Source organism: Oreochromis niloticus, linkage group LG23 (assembly GCF_001858045.2).
Source record: "Oreochromis niloticus isolate F11D_XX linkage group LG23, O_niloticus_UMD_NMBU, whole genome shotgun sequence".
NCBI classification, from domain to species: Eukaryota; Metazoa; Chordata; class Actinopteri; order Cichliformes; family Cichlidae; genus Oreochromis; species Oreochromis niloticus.
Genome location: NC_031986.2, coordinates 10667141 through 10688652, shown reverse-complemented (window position 1 = coordinate 10688652; position 21512 = coordinate 10667141). Strand labels below are relative to the sequence as shown.

General features: G+C 41.6%; 3 protein-coding genes across 18 annotated transcripts in view; 2 read left to right on the top strand and 1 right to left on the bottom strand.

The window, feature by feature from the left end:
- Nucleotides 1-9196, top strand: part of LOC100693503 (peripheral plasma membrane protein CASK) — a 52680-nt gene extending 43484 nt beyond the window's left edge. For 4 of the 10 annotated variants that reach the window (XM_005450023.3, XM_025902965.1, XM_005450022.3 and 1 more), the window contains 8 exons: nt 10-48; nt 464-660; nt 1916-2031; nt 4351-4431; nt 5300-5380; nt 5568-5770; nt 6005-6088; nt 7321-9196. In XM_005450023.3, coding sequence (XP_005450080.1) covers nt 10-48; nt 464-660; nt 1916-2031; nt 4351-4431; nt 5300-5380; nt 5568-5770; nt 6005-6088; nt 7321-7497 — 978 coding nt within the window. In that variant the 3' untranslated portion in view covers nt 7498-9196. The remainder of the gene's footprint in view (nt 1-9; nt 49-463; nt 661-1915; nt 2032-4350; nt 4432-5299; nt 5381-5567; nt 5771-6004; nt 6089-7320) is intronic. The other 6 variants (XM_025902967.1, XM_005450027.3, XM_005450028.3 and 3 more) reach the window with 3 other exon arrangements.
- The window catches only part of LOC102083135 (probable G-protein coupled receptor 34), a 37964-nt gene extending 17084 nt beyond the window's left edge, over nt 1-20880 (bottom strand). The window contains exons 1-4 of one of the 7 annotated variants that reach the window (XR_003216361.1): nt 20750-20880; nt 18020-18175; nt 16773-16856; nt 4441-4603 (exon numbers count right to left, since the gene is read on the bottom strand). The gene's annotated coding sequence lies outside the window, so the exon portion shown is untranslated. Of the gene's footprint in view, nt 1-4440; nt 4604-10858; nt 12328-14174; nt 15136-16100; nt 16588-16772; nt 16857-18019; nt 18176-20749 lie in introns of those variants that run through there. The other 6 variants (XR_003216362.1, XR_003216363.1, XR_003216360.1 and 3 more) reach the window with 6 other exon arrangements.
- On the top strand, nt 15395-16776 carry nr0b1b (orphan nuclear receptor DAX2). The gene is given in 6 exon segments (NM_001279472.1): nt 15395-15595; nt 15598-16065; nt 16067-16078; nt 16080-16089; nt 16091-16105; nt 16362-16776. Coding segments are annotated over 6 exon segments (780 nt in total). The 5' UTR covers nt 15395-15559; the 3' UTR covers nt 16601-16776.
- Nucleotides 20881-21512: the final 632 nt, after the last annotated feature.

The window sequence follows — 21512 nt, the reverse complement described above, 5'->3', positions numbered from 1 at the left end:
ACCCCATAGATCTGCAGACCTGCTATCAAGGACAAATTGTCCATCAAGGTAAGATGGAGCTTGGTGGACCCTCCGTAGAAGTAGATCCCGACTCCTCCCAGCCTTCCCCCCCCTGCCCCGCAAAGTTTGGTTCCTCATCGTAATGGTGCTTAGATCCCATGTTTGCTGTCAAAGCTTAGGCTTCATAATAGTTCATCAGTAGAGAGAATATGGATGTATGTGCACAAGCCAACGATAAAACGAATCCACCCGCAGGCAGAGATGCAGCAAAGCTTTGTTCGATCACGTTAGTCCCGCTGTTCATCAGTCTGAGTGTCTGTGCTTTTTCCTGCTCTGGCTTTTGTACTGCTGTCTTATTTCTGACTACTTACCAGTGTAGCAGCCAGTCTCTTCATAAGGGCAGCTTGCCTTGTCGTCCTCTCCTCACCTAATGTAGCTTTTTCTCACTGTTCTGCACCTGCAGATTTATGTACGCGCTCAGTTTGAGTACGACCCGGCAAAAGACGACCTCATCCCGTGCAAAGAGGCCGGCATCCGCTTCCGGGTAGGTGACATCATTCAGATCATCTCCAAGGATGACCACAACTGGTGGCAAGGAAAGCTGGAGAACACCAAGAATGGCACAGCAGGACTCATCCCCTCACCTGAACTGCAGGAATGGTGAGTACAGCAAACATTCAACGCCAGTTTGAAGCTAAAGCTGTAGCAAGTCTTAGCTGTTATGGAGTTTTCTGATGAAGTTAATGGAGGGCCGCTAAATAGTACAAATGTCCAGACTATCCTGAGTGATTACAGATGCACCTCTAATAACATGACAGCTGGTGATTGTGTAGAAGAAACATGGTTCTGAAGGATGACCTCACAGATGTACTTACAGTACTGTTCCTGCTGTACTCATGCTGTATAGTACAACTATGGAAAACTAGGCACTCTGTTTTTGTAATGTTATTGTTATTTAAAGACAAACTCTGGAACAGAAATCCTGTTGTCTGGGGACAGAGAGCTTAAATAGTTTACTACTCCCCTGCAGCAGCGCATGAGCCAGTTCTGCACCTGCTGCAGGATGGATTCAGCCTGGCCTCTGCGCTCCTGTGTAGATGCAGGATGCCACAGTGAGCTGGCCATACAGAAGGAAAACGGACAGGAAGAGACGGGCTGGCCGGTTAGCAGAGATTAGCCTTTGAAAATAAGGAGTGTGTTTGTGTGAATCAGTCCCAGACTGCATTGATGAGAACAATAGAATGTAACCTGTAATTGTGTAGTGTTGTCAAATGTCCAGTGTCTTAAAATCTGACAGCCTTTATTTGTTAAATGTGCGCTGTGAGTGGTAGTAAGATTGTACTAACAATAAGAATGATTGGTCCTCCTTCCACTGACCTACATTTTACAATCTGGTCCTGAGTAAATTTCAGTGTCTTGCTTCCTGTTGTGTTCGCTGTGGTTAGTGATGGCATTACATGGCCGAGTTCATCTGAACCACACTTGTCAAGTAGCCAGGGCACAGTAGGCAGTCACCACACAAGTTCACAAATATGCACTGTGTTGATCACAAAGATCTAAATACAAGTTTGTAGTTTAAAATAAAAATGAATATCAGTGACTGAAGCTTTTTATTTTAAAACACACCTTATGTTGGCCAAGAAGTCTTTGTGAAGCCAGGCACCCCTGCAAGGATTCAAGCCTGGAACTAACCAGTATGCTAGAGGGGGATGGAGGTAGCTTCACAACATTAGTCCCTCCACCATGATGCTGGTGCTTGTGTCAGTGTGCATAAATAAATGCAAAGCAGGATAAAAGCTGTTTTAAATGATTCCCCTCTGCATTATTGTAAAAAGCTAAATTCCTTCTACACTCACATGCTGACATTTACCTTTGGTCACATGTGGCCATTCAACAGTGCATGTGTTGCTTTCAGGCGTGTGGCATGTATAGCAATGGAGAAGACCAAACAGGAACAGCAGGCCAGTTGTACCTGGTTTGGCAAGAAGAAGAAACAGTACAAAGACAAATACCTGGCCAAGCACAACGCAGGTAAGCCAACAAGTCACACTCACTCACTGTAAGCATTTAACTTGACAGCTCACTAATGCAAAACTGTAATATGAGGTGGTTGGACATTTGACCCTAATTAGGGGTTGCAGCTGTGATAGTGACAGGCACTAGTCCTGTCAGGCAGCCTGACGGTGAAGCTTTTTCACTAAAACAAGAATATTTTCTGAGATCTTTGATTCATAAGCAAAGGTTTAATAGCTATCAAGTATCGCTGTACTCGAGTACCTGGGCAGGGGTGTTCTTATTCATTCATTTATGTAACTAAGCTACATTGAATAGTCTGAACTGTTTTCCTGTAACTCCTTGATAATGTGCAGTAGATGAATAAATGTGCAGTCACAATCTTAATATCTTGTTTGGGTAATAAAAGGGAAGTACTGTGACGCATGTCCTTTCGACTGAAGTGATGAAGAGTGATGACTGCTAACCTTATAACGGCACTGTTGCCCCTGTTGTAGTGACTGTAGATGATCCTGTACGTGTAACTGTTGCATGTCTGTTGCCTTTTCCCTCTGACCTCTTCTGCTGCCGTCTCAATTTGACCTCATTTTCAGTGACTAACAGCTCTGTTAACAAGTTTTGTTATGGTGGTTTTTGTTTGATTTGTCTTCTTTTATGGTGTCTTTTTATTAACCCTTCCGCTCCCACCCTTTGTCCATATTTCATGCTGTCTCTTACCCAATGACATGGCTGCATGTAAGTAACTCCAGAGAGCTGGCATCCAGCTTCTACGTATTTCTTCCTTCTCTCTGCTTTCATGCCTCGTCCTCTTCCTGATGTCTCCTTGACTTTTGAATGACAGCGGCTTTGTCAGACTTGTTATGAGCTGCTCTGGTTTGTAATTCAGATTGAAGAGATGTTAGTCAGCTTGATTCAGTTTTTCTATTTTACCAAGGTTAGTGCAAATAAGTAGGTTTTAATGCTTTCTCGAGGCATTCGACCTTCATCGGGTGTGCCTGTTTGAATGAGCAGTTGGTGTACATTATGGCGGCATTTGAATAATTCAAGCCCGCCTGACTAAGAATCCCAGGTTTGATTTATGCCACAGGGACAAAACATTGGAATGAATGTTAATCTCATTAGCATCAGCATTGCATGTGTTCCCTTAGACACCTTATTAGGTACACCCGTCTGACACCACAGTGATCTGAAAAGAGCCCTGTGATACATTCTGCTTCATGAAGGCTGGAGTTTTACATAAGGGGCGTTTATCAATATGCGTACTTGTGCGTACTTGCGTTCTCGTGTACTCGTGATACGTCATCAGTCGGAGACCAAGTACTGTTCCAATTCGAAGTACGCATCACGCCGAGAACGCGAAAAAGTCCCGGATGTGTTCTCGATCCGCCCATTTTATCGAGCATGCATCGGTGTAGACTTGGGACAGCTATATATCCCAGAATGCATTTCGTCCAAAACTCAACAGCGGACTCCCGGCACATCGTCCCCCCCCCTCCCCTCCCCGCCCGCTTGCGGTCTTCTCACTACTCAGGTTAAAGAAACCCCAGCAGCTGTCTATAGTATTGAGTGTCCACTAAAATAAAAATAAAAGCGTTCTAACATCTCACCTGCTTGTTTTTATTAAGGTATGTACACGTATGTACATGTACACTATTTTTATTAATAGAGGTTTCACTACTGAGGTTAAAAATGATATATAAGTCACTTAGATCACTTCTAAATGTTAATGTTTGGTTTATTTCAGTGTTTTATTTGTTCCTGAGTAAACCGGTTTGGCTGTGATTAAAGTTAAGCTTCATAACATGTTACTCACAGTTAAATTAAGAGGGGACGGCAGTAAAAACTCCGGACCTGTGACATCATCACGTACGCTGGTACAAATCACGAGTCCGTGCTCGCGTACTTGAGAATTGAGAAACGGCCGACGAGTCCGTGCTCGCGTTCTCGGCAGGTACGTACTCCCGTGCGTTCTCGGCGGGTACGTACTCACCGAGCACGCGAGTACGTACTCGCGTACTTGGGCATTGATAAACGGCCAAGGTGTTGCTTCATATAAAGTTAGGAGCAACAACATACCCTTGTACAGTGGCAACATGAGGTTTGATGAAGCAGGATTTATTGGAGGGCTGCTGTATTTTGCAGCGGTCTAAGCCATGCCTACCAGAGAGAACAAGGCATTCATTTGTTAAGCACACGTTTCAAAATTCATCTATGGAGTTCGTTTTATACGCTAAAACATGTTTAAGTAGTTCATACTGTCCATTATAATCAATATTTCCATGTAACGCATGCCCTCTTCATACTTTTATAGCTAATCCTGTTTATTCTCTGATGCAGTGTTTGATCAACTAGATCTGGTGACATATGAGGAGGTGGTTAAACTGCCGTCATTTAAGAGAAAAACACTGGTTTTACTTGGTAAGTAAACACAGAAAAGCAGATGATTACAACTACAAACCGTGCAGCCTGCACGACTGGCCCGTTCAGTACCTCCTCTGCTTTTCCAGATACTTTTGTAGTTGCATTTCCAGTGTGGTGCACATCAGGTTGTGTCGTAAGGCTTTCCGTGGGGTTTGTGGTTACAGCGTGCCTATGGTGTAGATTTAACAGAGTATAAATCCACTGTAAGTTGGTGTCCCAGATGGAGGCGGTTAAGTATAGTTAACTTGTTCACAAGTGAGGAAAGAAAGGGGCTAGAGACTGACAGTGGGATTAGTGCAGTGTCTGCAGTTATGCAGATGCTGCTGTTGTGGTGAAGAGAGCTCAGACTGACAGCAAAGCTGTCAAATTACAGCTACATCTCCATCCTCACCTTTGACCAAAGGCTGCAGGTTAGGTCATTTTGGAGGGACTAAGAGTAGAACTGCTGCTGCTCCCTGAGAGGAGCCAGTTTAGGTGTTTGGGGTTCTGATTGGGAGTAGACCGGGGGCAAGAGGCACTGCCCTCAAAACCAGAGAAATGGCAGAAGATAGTGTTTTGGGGCACTGAAGGACATCCATCTTTCACTTAGGAGCTGGACATCAAACCATCTAATGATTAGAAAACCTGCAGCCTTTAGCAAAGTGCCTACCTTACACTTTCCTGAAGTCTGCACGTGTACTTAAATATCATTCAGGTGTGACAAAAAAATGTACTTTGGTTGCTCTGATTTATGTTTTCAACTTGTGTGTGCTTAGTTAACCATCATAGTTAAAAAGGCAAAGCTAATGCTTGAATATCAAAAAGCATAATCTAAGTAACATCTCCAGTGCATTTAAAACGATGTCTTCTTTCTCCTTGGATTCAGGTGCACACGGAGTTGGTCGGAGGCACATCAAGAACACGCTGATCACCAAACATCCCGACCGCTTTGCCTACCCTATTCCTCGTAAGAGCACGATCTAAATACTTCCACATGAGTAACTGCAGAGGTTATCAAGCTCTTGTTACGATTGGACAGCAAACTAATGACTCAAACATTTAAATTTCAAAGTGGATTCTCCTGTTTGACCCGTTACAACACAACAATGTCATCATCGGGAGTGTAACTTCTGTATTCATCTCTTCTGTCTCAGACACAACTCGGCCTCCCAAGAAAGACGAGGAGAACGGAAAGAACTACTACTTTGTTTCTCACGAGCAGATGATGCAGGACATCAGCAACAACGACTACCTGGAGTATGGCAGCCATGAGGATGCCATGTATGGAACCAGGCTGGAGACTATCAGGCAGATCCATGCCCAGGGCATGATCTCCATCCTAGACGTCGAGCCACAGGCAAGTCATCTCGGCCCGGACATTTTCTTGCTACAACCAGAAGTCCCCCAAAATTAGCCATCTCCTCTAGAAGCCAAGTATAAGTTCAAGTGAAAGTACCCTTATGTTGGAACTTGCAGTAATGTACTTATTCGCATATTAGGGCTGGGCAATATAAAAAAAATCTCCACTGATAGAACAGTCTCATGTGCCACTTTGTGCACTACACAGTTTAAGATTTTCTTTCCTCATCAGGCACTAAAGATCCTCAGGACAGCTGAGTTTGCTCCATACGTCGTCTTCATCGCGGCTCCCACCATCACCCCAGGCATGACTGAGGTACGGTCTCCTCTGCTATACTTACTCTTCCTGCCTTGGGCAGTTATGTTTCGCTGCACGTACTAACAGAGTTCATACTTATGGCACAGTTACACTGGCTTTCTAGTCTGAATTATGATGGTGTGTTGTTGAAAGAAAACAGATGAGAGCATCATTACATAGGTAAATCAAGAAGGTGCTGCTTTTAGCGTAATTGCTGTTAGGGGTCAAAGGACCACACACTGAATTCAAACTGGACAGCCCAACGTAAAACAGTGTCTTAATTTCCATTTCTGTCGTCCTGTGCGTTCCTCTCACTGCACGTGCTCAGTTTGCTCTAAGCATGTTTGTGTTTCCTTTGGCATGCATATTTTCATGTGCACTCAAGGTCCCAAAGTGGTGCAGGAAACTGCCTGTAAGTACAAATTAAATGGTGCGAGTTCACTTGTTGTTTGGAGACTGTAGAAAAGCTTCTGTGCCCCTCTGTGTTTGTTTAAATAGCAGCAGTCTAGCTTTGTTCACTCCTCTACCTTTTGATTTCGTCTAATTCCTCTAATCCCTCCAATAATCCCCTTGTTTGGGTGCCTTTTCATTTGTGATGCAACTTCACGCCTTGTTGTTTCATCATGCTTCCACCTCCCTCTTCCATTTTCCCTTCCTCGTATTCAGAACTGTTACTGGGGTAAATATCTGGTTGGAGTATTTCTGAGAAACACACTTTAGATTTAAGGTTTTTTCAATTAAATATATTTATAGCGAACAGGGAAAGGGCCTGAGCCCTAACACTGAGCTGGACTCCATTTCAAATGAGGTTAAATCTTTATTCTTATAGACTTCTCTCATAGATATTAACTCCATCATTTCCTAGTATATAAGACTTATTTAAAAGACAACTACTTTAACCCCTAAAAATACTGCAGTTATTTATTTAAGAGCCATCTATTAATTAGGTGACTGGGTCATATATTTAGACTCAGTTCTTCCTTTTTCCAGTTCAAACTATAACAAAAGCCACATCCTGGGACTTATCTTACCTGCTTTATGTAATATTAACACATCATTAAATAATTGAAGCAGAAAATGTGGGTGCAACATTATCTAAAATCTTGATGGTCAGTTTAAGAACACGTGCAGAGTTCAGCGTTTTTCCGCCACTCCAAAAGTGAACTGGAGCCTCGAAGCACATCACACAGTTGTACTTCAGCCAAAGCCAAGGCACTGATGTTACTCTCTCTCCCCCCTCACTCCACCAGGACGAATCTCTTCAGCGGCTACAGAAGGAGTCGGAGATGCTGCAGCAAACCTACGCTCACTACTTTGACCAGACCATCATCAACAACGAGATCGACGACACCATCCGCCTGCTGGAGGAGGCCGTGGACCTGGTGTCCACCACTCCTCAGTGGGTTCCCGTCTCCTGGGTCTACTGACATACACTCAACGGCAACTCGCTCATCGCCCTCGACGATCCATCTCCGATTCAACGTGGAATCTAAACTCTGAATCACATCTCTCATCAGAATCACATTTCTGTAGATAAACTGTTATTGAAGAAGAGAGAAACGAATAAACTAATGACTGATGTCTCATTACCGAGACTTCTTCATCCTCCTCCTCGCCCCTTTTCTCGACAGCCGAAAGGCATATTGTTGTGTAAATATATACATATATATATATATATAAATGACTAAAAAACTAAGTGAATATGGTTCTGTCCTGATATAGTTGAATGGTGGGGAGTGGTGGGGCAGTGTAGTAGATATTTTGTACTTTCTTTTGTAATTGATGATGGATGGTAATATTGGAAAGGCAATAGCAAGCATGACGATAAAGCAGTCTTATGGGGTTGCCTGTGTGCGTGTTGACCTTTTAAAGCACTCCTTGTGGTACTCTGTTCTCCCCTCTAATCTCCTCGGCTCCTGTGACAAGCAGGCCGAACTCTGAAGCACATTAGAAGCTGCTATAGTGGCGACAACCGACTCCCTCAGCTCCACGTCCAAGTTAGAGTGACGCGAAAAGCACAGGAAACTTGGCATTTTCTTTCTCCCTCAGCTCTTATTTATTTCACCGGCCCTCTGTGCCTTTCAGTTTGTTGAATGAGCACACTTGCACCCCTCTATGTCGTCTCTCCCCGTGTTGCTGTAGCCTGACGTCCTATGCTTCCTTCCCCAGCCTTCGATGGTCTTTGTTTACATCTCAGTTTGCACAAAATGGACAATGAAGAAAACGCGTGCTGCATTCTGTCATCTCGGTTTTCACGACGTCTCGCCTACTCTTCTCTGGCTGTCTTTACTCTGCTCCCTTGTACACAAAATGCGAATCGGTGGACCTGGAAGTTCGTTTTTGAGACATTACCAGCTATGAAAAAAATAAAGAAATAAAAGCACTGACATTCACCACTAAACACGGCTCCTGAAGTGGAAGCAAAAACAACGGTAGAAAAAAAAGAAAAGAAAAACTGCCTTATCAGAGCCTTGGGGAAGAAGTGGCTAACACCTATGCACACCCCTGCTTTCTGCCAGGCAGACCGGCGCCACGACAACCATTTTCTTCTCTCCTAACACTCAGTGAGCCATGCTTGTTGAAATGTTTGTGTGGAAGGACAGGGCTTCACGTAGGTGGGATCGGTCCAATCGTAGAGCCACCATTTTTGGAACTGTTAACTGTTGTCTTCAAAAGTATCTCAAAAAAAAAAAAAAAAAAAGAATTCTTGTTTTTCTGGAGGGGAGAGAAAATTAAAATTTTGTGTGTAAATGTTTCAATGGTGCGTACGTCATGAGTGAATTACCAAGAGCCAGTGTATATTAACCCTTAAAAGAAGCTCAGTATGTGACATAACCTCCTCATGCTTTACCACAAGTGGCACAACACACTCCTACATGTATGGCACATCAGTTGAAGGCTTGAGGAGTGGAAAACAATAATAATGATAGTAATAATAAAAAAGTCAATATTTCAAACTGTGGTTTGGCTGCCGTTGTGCCACTTTGAGTAAAGTGTCTTCATTTCAAGTCCTGTGTAAATTACCTCTGCAAATGAGAAAAGCAGCTCTTCTGTATGAAATGTTGTTCTTTTTTGTTATTTCATTTTTAAAAAAAAATATATTTCCTTTTACGTGTTTAAAGTAAACCGCAGCGTCTGGCGTCTTATTTCAGATGTGAAAGTGCGCACGGGTGCAGGTTGCTGTGTGGGTGTAGTTACTTTCAGAATTTTTTCTTTAAATAAACATTTTTAACATGAAACTTTTTTTTTTTTTTTTAAAGGAGAGCAAAACAAATAAGAGGATAAATTTATCCATTCAGGTAGACCAAAGTATTAAAAAATAAAAATAGCCAAATTAATATCCAATTAAAAATATTCAAAATAAAATGTAGTCTCAAATTTGCTTGTCTTTATTTACATTTTTTTACAATATAAATAACTATTAATATGCTTTCTTGTTACATTTTATATTTTAATTTACATTTTTTTTTATTATATTCAAGTCATATTTTATATATTCTTTATCTCATCAATTTTTTTTTAAACATTTATTCACTACTTCTTTATGCAAAAGAGTGGGTTTGCATTTGAAGTGTGCCATAAAATAAAGTTTGTTAATAAGCTTTCGCATTGGAAGTGTTAGACTGAAATTCATGAGCAACAAAATTCAATAACACCGAGCTGCAAACCTGAAATCATCGTGCCTCTCATATATGAAAATCCTAAAGAAATAAAATCTAACTTACACTAATCCTCCTCGCACATATGAAATAGTAAATCATATTAAATATTATAATTTACAGCTCGACTGTCCAACAGTGCATTTCCTGAAGGCTGAGATGAGCCGACGCTCTTTCAATGTCACCCAACCGAAGAAATGCAACAAAGTACAAAAATAAATATGGTGAAGGGGAAAGAAAAAAAAAAAAAAAAAGGACAATTTTACAACTTAAAAATAATAAATATGACATAACTTACAGAATCGTCAGTGTACATTCATGTGAGATATTCATATGTTGACACTTATTTATTCCTCGGGGGGAAATTACCGTTACAGCAGCAGCAAAAAGAATCAAAGTGAAAATAGTATCATCACACTTAAAAGAACCACACTCCCATACTGAGGGCCTTAAAACTAAGTAGTGCAAAATTTTTAATTAAATAAAAAAGTTAATAAAAAAGCGAAGAATTCTAGTGAACTGTCGTGAAAATGGGATCAATAAATAACATGCACACTATAAATCTATGAAACTGCAGCAAGTTACATTATAATTTTTTATGCATTCAGTGACATATTAATATATTCAGGCTTTAAAAAGACTAAAATCTACACTTTATAATATTTTCCTTGTGGGCATGACATTGATCAAAGATCTATTAAAAATAAATCTTTCCATGTCTGTATTGATTAACAGCTCAGTTTTCAAGGGGAGAAAAAATGCCTGGTCAATTAAAGTAGACGGCACGGCCTCAGAGGCGACAGGTGACAGGTGTAACAGATACTGAACATGCAAGGTCATTAAAACCTCATTTCATCCGATTCAGCTGCTTCAACACATCAGATAAAATATTCTCTACTCTAGTTTCAAATCATGTCTGCTCTAGAAATGTCATGTTGTGGTTAGCTTAAGCATATTGTGGCTTACAGTGTTACCATTGTGTTTGTTATATGAACAAATGACATGTTCTTTTTAATCATCACACTAACCATCATTAATCTATCAGTGGTACTGAGAAACAACCTCTCAAAGTACTGTGCGCTCAACGTTTTTGAACAGCTGCTCCCTCAGAATATTTCAGTTTCACACACACACACACACGCTGTCGCCTTAAAAGCACAGCGATAAAAAAAAAAAATTCCTGAGTTCACATCGAGTTCAGGATAATGAATATCAAAGCAGCGACGGAGCTTTGGTCATGAAGGACATGCTGAGTGTCTACCTGCAGGCTACAGCCTCAATCCACCGCGAGATGGGAGATTGTGCATAAATATGAACTGTGCAGCAAGGGAGGCTTCAACAGTGTGGTTAAAACAGGACAGGAAGCAAAAGCTCATGTCAAAGCACTGCAACGCCACAAGCTGCAGAAAAATAAACCAATCAAAAGCTCAGTTCCCCCCAAAATTGCAAGTAAGCATTAAAAGAAATTGCAGCTCCATCTCCTCACAGTCCAACTTTGAACCACAGAAATAGTCTGTCTCTAAGCTTTAGGTTCATACAGACAGTTTAAAAAGAAGTTAAAATACTGACCATTTCTTTGCAGATTTCTGAAAAGCCCATAGTTACAAGTCAAAGAGCGACAAGAGTGACACTGTGCCCGTCTGTCTGTCTGCCTTCAGTCTAAGGGTGACCTTTATCAGTACTGTGAGACACTGAGCTGATGATGAATTTCTCCCCCCCTAAGTTAAAGACACACAGATGGAAGAACTTGTGCTAAATGGACTGGGGGAATTTGCCTCCTCTGCTCTTTCTCCTCCACAGAGAACATTTACTGCAATGACATTTTTTGCGTGCTCCCGCTCTGAAGCATACAATCGTCATTGCTTGCTTACAAAATACCAGATTTGAGCTGACAACGCAGGAAATCCTGTGCTGTGATGAGGTTAGCAGCCGCCACCTGGCACTAGTTTAGATTTAAGACATTTTCAGGCACCTTTACAAAGCAGAAGCAAGTATCACAGGCTTTAATCACACCTCCATTTCTCGGCACGATATAGATGAGCAGCAGATAAAACCTATCAAATCATTTTCATTTTGCTCAAAAACATGTCTATTTGTTTTTTTACTGTTGTTGCCATTATTATTACTACAGCTGCTAACATTATTATGAATATCAGGGTGTTTCAACTGCTCTAATAAATAAAGTATTTCAAATTCTTATAATTAGAGGATATCAAAAGACTTTTCAAAATGTCTAATTTTTTAAATCACCTTGTATGGTGATTTGGTTGTATGGTTCACCTTGTATGGCTGATAGCATCAGAGCAACACAATGCAATGATTTGCTTCCAAATAAAATAAACTCCACAGCATTTGTTTACAGCACCTCGAATTCTGGCTAGTAACACAATAACTGAACAGATCGACCAGTTCTGGTGTTTCACAAAGAGGCGCGGCATTAATGCTGCAGAGGGTCTTCTCACACGAAGACAAAAGTGAAACAAAGGGAGAACTGCGTGCTCTCTGACTCAAGGCTTGTCGACATTGAAACTTGTTAAAATGCGATGCTGAAAAGTTGTGAAAGGCCCTGATGATGAATGAAATTCTTCACAAACAACCCTGAGAAACAGAAAAAGGATCATTAGAAACAAGTTTGATGAAAGGCATCGGCGACCTTCAGAATTCTGCATAATATTCATCCCACTTAACATCCCTCAATGACCTTTGTATAATCAACACTGTGTTCTTGGTTTGAATTCAGACGTATGTTTGCTGCTACACTTTGTTACTATAGAAACAGATTCTCGCACAAGGAGAAATGTCTGGCCTTGTCAGGTAATTACACACTGAGGGCAGCTTTCCTTTTATGCCTCCATCAGCCTGCTGCTTCAAACCCTCACAGCTGAGGAAATGGAATCAAACTAATGGCTGCACGCCTCCGCCCAAAAACACCTGATCAGATTAGACTCAGCTTCGGAAAATGGCAGCGTCCTTCGCGCAGTGATGGATGGAGGACTTAGCCGCACGACTTCCATCAAAGAAAAAAACAAAAACAAAAAATAAACTCCAAAAACCTCACAACATCACATTTCTTCTGTTTTGGCTTAAGTTGAGTTCAGAATTTCTTTTATTACCTGCAGGGCCGCAGACTGTCAGACTCAAGGAACTAGCTGTTTGCCTTTATGCGTTTCGGTCTCGCTATGAATAAAACTTCACGCGTCCTTCAAGAAGCAAACCAGGCAACCTGACAGCTACTGTGAGAGGCCTCAGGACACTTACTCTGAAGCCTTTTCTGCATTAATTTTCTATTAATATAAAAACTTCATGTACAGAATCGCCGGCTCATCTCATAAAAACTGCTTGGAAGGTTTGCCGATTTTGCTTCAAAGTAAAAGCAAAAAACAAAACAACTCTTTTAAAAAAAGTTGAAGTAAACTTCTACCACGGCCTTCACTTATGCCGTGTCCGTCACTTCTGCGTCTGCTCTGCTCCGCAGATTGTAAACAAGCTGAATTAAGCCAGCCAGCACTCTGTCACCTTCTGCGATGAAACTTTCCCGAACATTCCACCACAAAGTCCTAAATGTCAGGACCTTTCAGATGAGAGATCATCACTGATTTTAGAGCTCAAGTCAAACTGAAAGTCAAACACAAAGAGCCTGACGCAAATTCTGACTCATTTCAGTCACTCACTTGCTCAGATGTGCCAAATTCCCTGTCTTTATCAGAAGTGTGTAGTATTTCTGAATTTGTAGCAAGATCTAACAGCTAACCACAAAGCAGACCCGGCGCAGACATCGAGTACACCCTGTGGTACGAGGTGGTTATTTCCATGTTTTGGTTTTACTGTATTCTGTCCTCTAAGGCCATCTGCAGGTCTTTGCATAGACAAACAGAGGTTAATATGCAGCATGGTACACTCATTCAAAAACAAATTAAGCCTCAGAGAGTGAGCAGGATAAGTTAACCTTAAAACACTGAATGCACAACAAACTGCGTTGTGTTTGGACCGTTACAAATAAGCACATGTGAGCTTCAAATCAATTGCTGCCAGAGGCCCCTGCTTAGTGTTTTATGTGAACCCATTTCACTCCTACAAATGGGCTTCAACTCCGTCTTCCATCAAGCCAGCTACATGCAGCCACAGTGAGGCTGAAACTTGGACCATTTTTGCTTTCAAAATAAAAGATTCATTTTTATTGCTTGCCTTACACTAAAGTTACAAAAATGCCACGTGGGTGTCCCAGTTTACCGAGTTGCTTTTTTACATTTGTTGAACATTTTAAAAGTTGCATGCATCTTCTACACACAGCAAAAAGGAAAACTGCAGTTAGTTTTAACTCACGTTTCCAAAGTCAGTTCTCGTGTCAGTGACAGTAAAAGTTTAGAAGTGATGTAGTCTTTCATGTTTTCACTGACAGACGATGCTTTTTGTACCTGAGCCTTTTTTTTTTTTTCCTGGGGATGCCTGCTGTTTGTCAAAGCAATGATTTTCTTCAGTCTGATTTCATGAGAAAAGAAATCATATTTACACATATTTATCCTGCAGTGACCACACAACAGTACACAAGAATGCACAGTGCATGACAGAACAAACCATCCATACCATAAAACATTCACTGTGTAACAGATTACCACAGTAACAATGTAATGCTGGGAATTACTCGACTTCCTGCCTGTGGAAGATATCACTCATCTCCTTTCTAATTTTCCTCCTCCAAGGGCAGACTATCACCTTCAGACCATGTTCATCTGTACATACTCTTTTCCCCAGGGTTTAACCTAAACCTAACTCAACCTAAACCCAAGATAAATACACTGGTTGTATTAAATAAACTCCACTGCATATCAGTGCCATTTATGACATGTGGAAATGACAAATCTTCACAGTTAATTTACAACATGCAGTTTAGTCTAACACAAAACTATTCTAGCCCGTGTTACAGCGTAGAATTCCTGAACTGAGTCTATTTTGATTAACAATAATAGAAAATTGTGCTCAAATCGTGATCTTATCATTGTTCATAAGGGAATCATTTCACATTATTATGAAAACCTCAGCTGTCATTTGGAAACTGAGCTAAAGCATCCAAGAAAATGCTGTAAAGTAAAACTTGCATGTATTTTATCCCTGATTTCTTTATGAATACACCATCGTTCTACATGGTGTCTTTATTCCCTCCAAGATCTGAGAACATTTTTGAAGTGGTTAGAGCCCAAACAATATCAGCCATCTGCTGATATACTTGTTGATAAATGAAAACTTAGAGCGGTGACTGGAGAAACAGTCTTCAACCATGTCATGAGCGTTGATTTTACATCGTTTTCCCACCAGAGGGCACTGTGCAACATCTCTGTAGGCAACAGGTCTTTGCTCCAATCAGCTGGCTGTTGTTTCCAGCATCAGGAAGATTATAAACCACTTGTCCTGACAATAGAACATCATCATTTTTAAATTGCACTCATCATTTTAGCAATGACTCATAAATGATGCCTGAAAACCCCCATCATTCTGTCCAATTTATTAGCAGATTATAATGTGCAGATTATTACAGATGCACTCAGGACTGAAGCCTATAAAAACAAAAAGCATAAGGAGAAACCATTTTTCCCATGCAATGTTTCTATTCTTTCTTTAAAGTAAGCGTTACTGTTGATGTAGCTACTCATTTGTCTGTTATCACTTTGCCGTCCTTTTAATGTGAAAAATTGCTAACCGGAAGTATGTTTTTGGTATACTTTTTTTTTGGAGGGGGGGGGGGGGGGGTACTTGTGCTCCAAGTCCGGTCTATAAAAAAGATGATACTCGCCACGAAGAGCTCATAATCAGCGTGGCCGCTGTCAGGGGCGCCATGTCGTGTTGTGAGTGTAAAGTCACGCAGGACACGGGCAGGGCAGCATCCTCTACAGCATCCTCAACAGAGGCGCTCTGTGTCCGCAGGCGCGCGCGGACACGACCGCTGCGCACCGGTGTTGCTCCTGCGCGTCCATGAGGAAGCTGGTGGCCATTCGCGCTCCACAGTCCGTGATCAGAGCAGCCTGCGAGGTGCTGCTCAAAACTTTCAGGTTCGTGAAAAACGTGCCGTGTTTTCGGGGTTTGCCAGCCGATGACCAACTCCGACTCGTGCGCAACAGCTGGGCGCCCCTGCTGCTCTTGGGCTTGGTGCAGGACTCCGTGGACTTCGACACCGTGGAGACGCAGAAGCCCAGTCTGTTACACGAGATTCTGACGCACGACGCGAATCGACGAGAGCGCACTGCCGGCGCCGCTCAGCACCCTGGGGTGCCTCTCTGTGATGTGCAGAGTATCCAGATGTTTCTGGTGAAGTGCAGAGGACTCACTATCACCGTCAAAGAACGCGTTTCTTACCCGGGGTGAACAGTATCGTTCACCCCGGGTAAGATTACACCCGCACTCAGGCAGGACACGAGTGACCCACACAGCTTTGTGTCATAACCCTGCTCTGATAATTATGCAGGGTTAAATGTACAGACTAGACCTCAATCTTCCTCTTACTACGACACACACACACACACACCCCTCTAACAGAATTACACACCAACGCATTTATACAGCTGTGGATTCAGGGTGGGTGAACACTGATTATTTAAACAGCCCAACATGTCTCCCTGTCTGTGTCCGCCTTGTTAAAGTGCCTGAGCTGGAGTGTCAGGAGTACATCCACGCGCTTCAGAGGGAGGCTGAGCGCGCGCTCTATGAGCACGTGGGGACGGTGTACCGGGGGAACGCGAGCCGGTCCGGCAAGCTTCGCGTGGTCCTGAGCACCCTGCGCGCCGTGGACACGGAGGCGGTAGCGGGACTGTTCTTGAGACCGGTGACTGGGACTAGCAGCATCGACGAACACGTGCTTGCCATGTTCTGTGAGAGGTAAACAGTGGGACTGAATAACAGACTCATTTCATGCAACCATGTTTTAGACTGCTACACTCTCACCATCAGAACGTCTAATGAACTGCTCTGCTGCACATCATGATTTGTATGTTTCTGTGTGGACACTGAGGACAACCGCACATACAGTGACCTTAATAAATGACAGCGATTACCTTCTAGGATCTCCCCGTTGTTTTTGCTTGCTACATTAGGAGGCAGCATTATTCAGACAGGAGCAAACGAATCCCCCAACGGTTCTAAAGAGACAGCAGACACCCTCAGTAAGAACATACTGCAGTCAAGCTTTTCCCTCTACCTTCAGCTTGACATACACATCAAAAACATCAAGGTCAGACCCTAAAAATCATCCGCGGCTTGGAATCAGTGATATTAAAGCATTCATGAAAATCAGATCCAACGAGAGAGAGAAACCAATGACAGCAGACAAAGACTGCAAACCTCTGCCACCGCTGACAGTTCACTCCACCTCAAGGTGGTTTTCCGAATTGCTTCCTGTACCTTGAGAACACCAACATGATGGCTCCCAAATGTTCCGATTCTAATTTCACTTCGGCAAAATCTTCATGCAGATCTGTCAGTACCTTTTTAGAGCAACTGAAAGAAGCAGCCTAATCACATAACTTTCTTGGTATAAGTAGAACATATAGCTGCTTCACTCACTGCTTCAGACACAAAGTTAAAGCAACAGGATAGGACCGATGTTCCTATCCTCCAAGTTTGGCATGTAGCCCACTGAATTGTGTTAAGTTATTTTCTTGGAATGAGAAAATATACTAAATATGCTACTATACTGAATGAAAAAAAAATCATTTCTAAAAAAAATACACGACCATCACGCCATTTTTTTTAATGCCCTGTAGCACATTTAAACAACAGAAGTGACCCAAAGTGCTTTTATATTCCAGGTCTCCAAAACACATCCAGTTTCAAAATAATAGCTGAAAGGTGCATTTTATTGTACTGGCTAAATATTGTGGAAAGTAAAAATTACAGTGATTTAGTAGTTATTAAAAAGTGTTTGGAATTTGCAATTGATGACGATTCATGTCGTAAATCGTGATCATCCCTACAAGCTGCATTTATAAGTTAGTAGTATTCGTATCGGCATCAGTAATACTGGCCCTGTATTTACTTGGTATCAGATCTATAGCATCATTTACAGTATTGAACAGCACTAATAATCACCCATGACTTTCTGACATAAATATTTCAGTATTTAAAGATTGTCTACGTAAACCAAAGTGTATCTATGGTTAGAATTACAGAGTAGCTTGATGCAATGTTTTTCCCAAACTCATGAACTCCTATTATCATATCCGAATTCACACATACGCGGTCCATCATCAACAAAAGTTACGGGTGTCAATTAAAACGGCTGTCAGCTTAGACAGTAACACACCGGTGGTTTGGGCTCCATCTCTCTCCTCCGACAGCTTTTGTAAACACGTCTCCGCTCAGCGAGAAGCCGTTTGATGCCTCGTTTTTATTAATAGGAACCGGCGCCGAGCGGCTTCTCGTCTCCCTCCTGCTCCCAGGTGTCACGGGATGCTGCTACCTGAGAAAAAAACCAGCTGGAATTAAAGCGCACATAATGATGCTGCAGATTCTCCCTCCTGAGGCACTGCACACTCTGTGTTCATAATGTGAATTAACATTTCCTGTTGAATCATCTCCCCCGGTGCGCACTTAATTCCCATTTTTGCCTCAGCTGGAAGATGAGTTCTGTGTTATTTCAAATCCCAGGACCGGGTGTGATTATGACATGATGGCCTGTATTGAACCAGCCGGCTACCGTGTCACATTGTAAAACTGGCGGGGGGAGGTTATCGATCCAACTTGATGTGATAGCTTAAGCTGGCTTTGATGCATAGAAGTTTCCTAATGGGCTATTTTTGGGGCTGTAGCTAGCAGTTATTTTCGTTGTGGACTTATCTCACAGTCACAGCCACTCGTCACCATATCCAGGGATCAAAGAAAAAAAAACAACTTTGTGAATATTGGACCTGTTTAGATGTTTAAGACGATAACTTGACTGATAGCAGATGCCGATACTTGTACATTTTTCTAAAGCTTATTTTTGTTGGCATTTATTCCTATTTTTGTGCCCTATAAACCAAAACTCTTCATCACAACACTGTTAAATCTCAAAGGGCAGATAAATATTGGCCACGGTATCGGTAATCTGCTGATCAGTAAGCCTGATATTGGCTGATATATCATTCAAAAGTAGCTGAAAATTCTGTTTTGAGATAAACTTCAGAAACGGGCTTTTAAAACCTTATTTTTTTGGTCAGAGAGCAAAATGTAAAAATATTGCCCTGACCTTGTCCAGGTATTGGCAACTCCAAAAAAAAGTAAGAGGTTAAATGAATACAGTTTGAGTTACACAAGATGCAGACAGTCCTTAGAAAAACAGATCTGTATATCTGCACTTTATGAAACTGAAGAGCCTCTTGAACTACTCCCCCTTATTTTGACCACGGTGATCGTTTGACATTTCAGGGAGTTCGTGACTAGAAGCTTTTCAATCTTCAAGGCTGCCGGCTCTGCATTATTAAGAGTCAGGTATCAAAGTCTACAAGCTACCAACTTCACATTTCAGCTACCCACGACAATGAGCGTATGCTGAGCACACGCTTCTGAGCGTGTTCTCCTGGGTCTTTTCTTTCCTTCAGATACATCCTTTCAAGGCAGCAATAGACATTTTAAGCCTGGCCCTGAGTATTAGGACCACAATCTTCCAAGCATTTGCATCAACAGCCTTTTCTCCTCTCAGCTACCGAGTCTAACACCGGCTAAGCTCGTCTGAGATCACCGTGCTCTCCTTTCGGTGCACGATCTCGCACCAGAAACAACACAGCCTGTGGGCTTCAGCGTTAAGCCTCGGAAAAACAAACCACAGTCACAGATAATAAGTCGATGCATGTGGACTCCACACAGATTAAACTTTCATGACACACGTAACTTACAAATCAATGATCTGATCGAGGGAAACTCATTAGAAATTAGTGTGATATTAATCTAATCTACAAATACATCTCGTGCAACTTATTAAATACAGATGCTAATCTTATTGTGGTTTTAGGAGCTTGCTGAACATTTTTTATTTTTGGAGGAAAAGACAGGTTTATGTAAATAGTTAGCTGTAGAAGTCCTAGTGGTTCTGATAATATAGAATCACATTTTTTAAAGTCCTAAGAAGACAATATAAAGAACACATGAATACACCCAGCCAGGGAGTACCGCGCCTCTCATCCTACAGTACGACAGCCGGGGCAAGGAATAAAATATGTGGATGGACACTGAATGTGTCCAAGCTGCTGATTATCTAGATTCAAAGAGAGGTCCTTCTTCTTATGCACACCAACTTTTTCAGTGATGAACTACAGTGCGCCCTCTCTGTGCTCCCTAAAAATGAGTACATCAGAGCCACAGCTAAGGTTGAGCTAGCACGTCAGAGAGGCGAAGCTGTGATGTGTCGCAGAGGGACAAAAGGATGCTGAATGTGGTGAAGGAGGACAGGCAGAGGGTTGCAGATGATTCACTGTGGCGACAGCTGAAAGAAGTAGACCTTTAGCAGATCCTTGGAGTTTAGCATACTTCAGCACAATGTGCATCATGTTTCTATTCAGTTTGTCACATATGTAACCTTCTGCATTTTTAAGCTTTTTTTCCCCTTTTTCTAAAATTATTATGCTGTCACAGTTTGTTCTCAGTGGTTTCTTGCAGAGAACTTTCCGGCCCGGGGGTATACATTTCAGAGCTTTCCGTAATTTAAATGTCAGAGTGAAAAAACAAACAGCTGTTTTTAAAAAATAAATAAATAAAAATATGTGTAAGTTAAACTGGCAAAATGGCAACTTGCTGATAATAATATACATAACTAAGCTGTGTTAATTCAGTTTATTTGTTTGCCAAAATATGGTTTTGAGTCTTCTGAATAACAGTCCTACATAAATGCAGAGCACACTCTCTGCTCTGTTTCCAAACTTCCGGCGATTTAAAAGTTAGCATCGTGGCTAGCTGCAGTATTTAGCGCACTAGCTCTGTAAAACAAGTTAAAATATACGACAGCAGCTAGACTAACTTCAAAAGAAAACCAAACAGAGATATTTAGAAGCTCAAATACCTGCTTCTATCCGCCATTTGTCAGCAGGAGCATCAACTCATAGAAGACAGCAACATCGACACACCTGACGCTCTTCCCCTGATTACGTAGGCTCGTCTTTAACACACTTACCTGAGCTTAATGCGCATAATTAGCATAATGCTCGTTAGCTTCTTCCTACCGTGATTTAAATAATAATAATAATTTAAAAAAAAAATATACGTTGTTTTTTGTAGTTATTTATGTATTTGGTCTGGTATTTTTTTCTAAAATATTTGGTTCATTTTCCGGTGCTTCCCTGTTTAGATTACATTTTCTTAAATAACTCCCCAAACGTAATTTAAAAAAACAAAAAATTAAATATATGTATGGTGTACTTCCAACATAATAAATTTAAGTTTTAAAAGTAACAAACCAACCTTTTCCCCCTCAAATGTTAGGTTCACTTAAATTCTTTAGATATCCCAAATAAATAAATAAATATAGAACAAAAAAGTGAGTCTACAGCAGCCCTCATTGGCAGCACTATAAGCTGAATTCCCACTTCTAAACTTCTAAAACGTGCTGTCACATTATCTGATTTTAGCTTTGCTCACAAAGTATCATCTGTCTTAATTCAGGCTTTAATTCAGGTAATTTGATGCAGCACAAATAAAGCTGACGTAGCCCATCCTTCGTGATGAATTGACCCGGTGCCGGGTCTGTTATGCGGATCATCCCCATAATAAAAATCATTTCTCGTTTGGGACAAATTAAAAGGGCGTTTTTTCCCTCGCGTGTAACC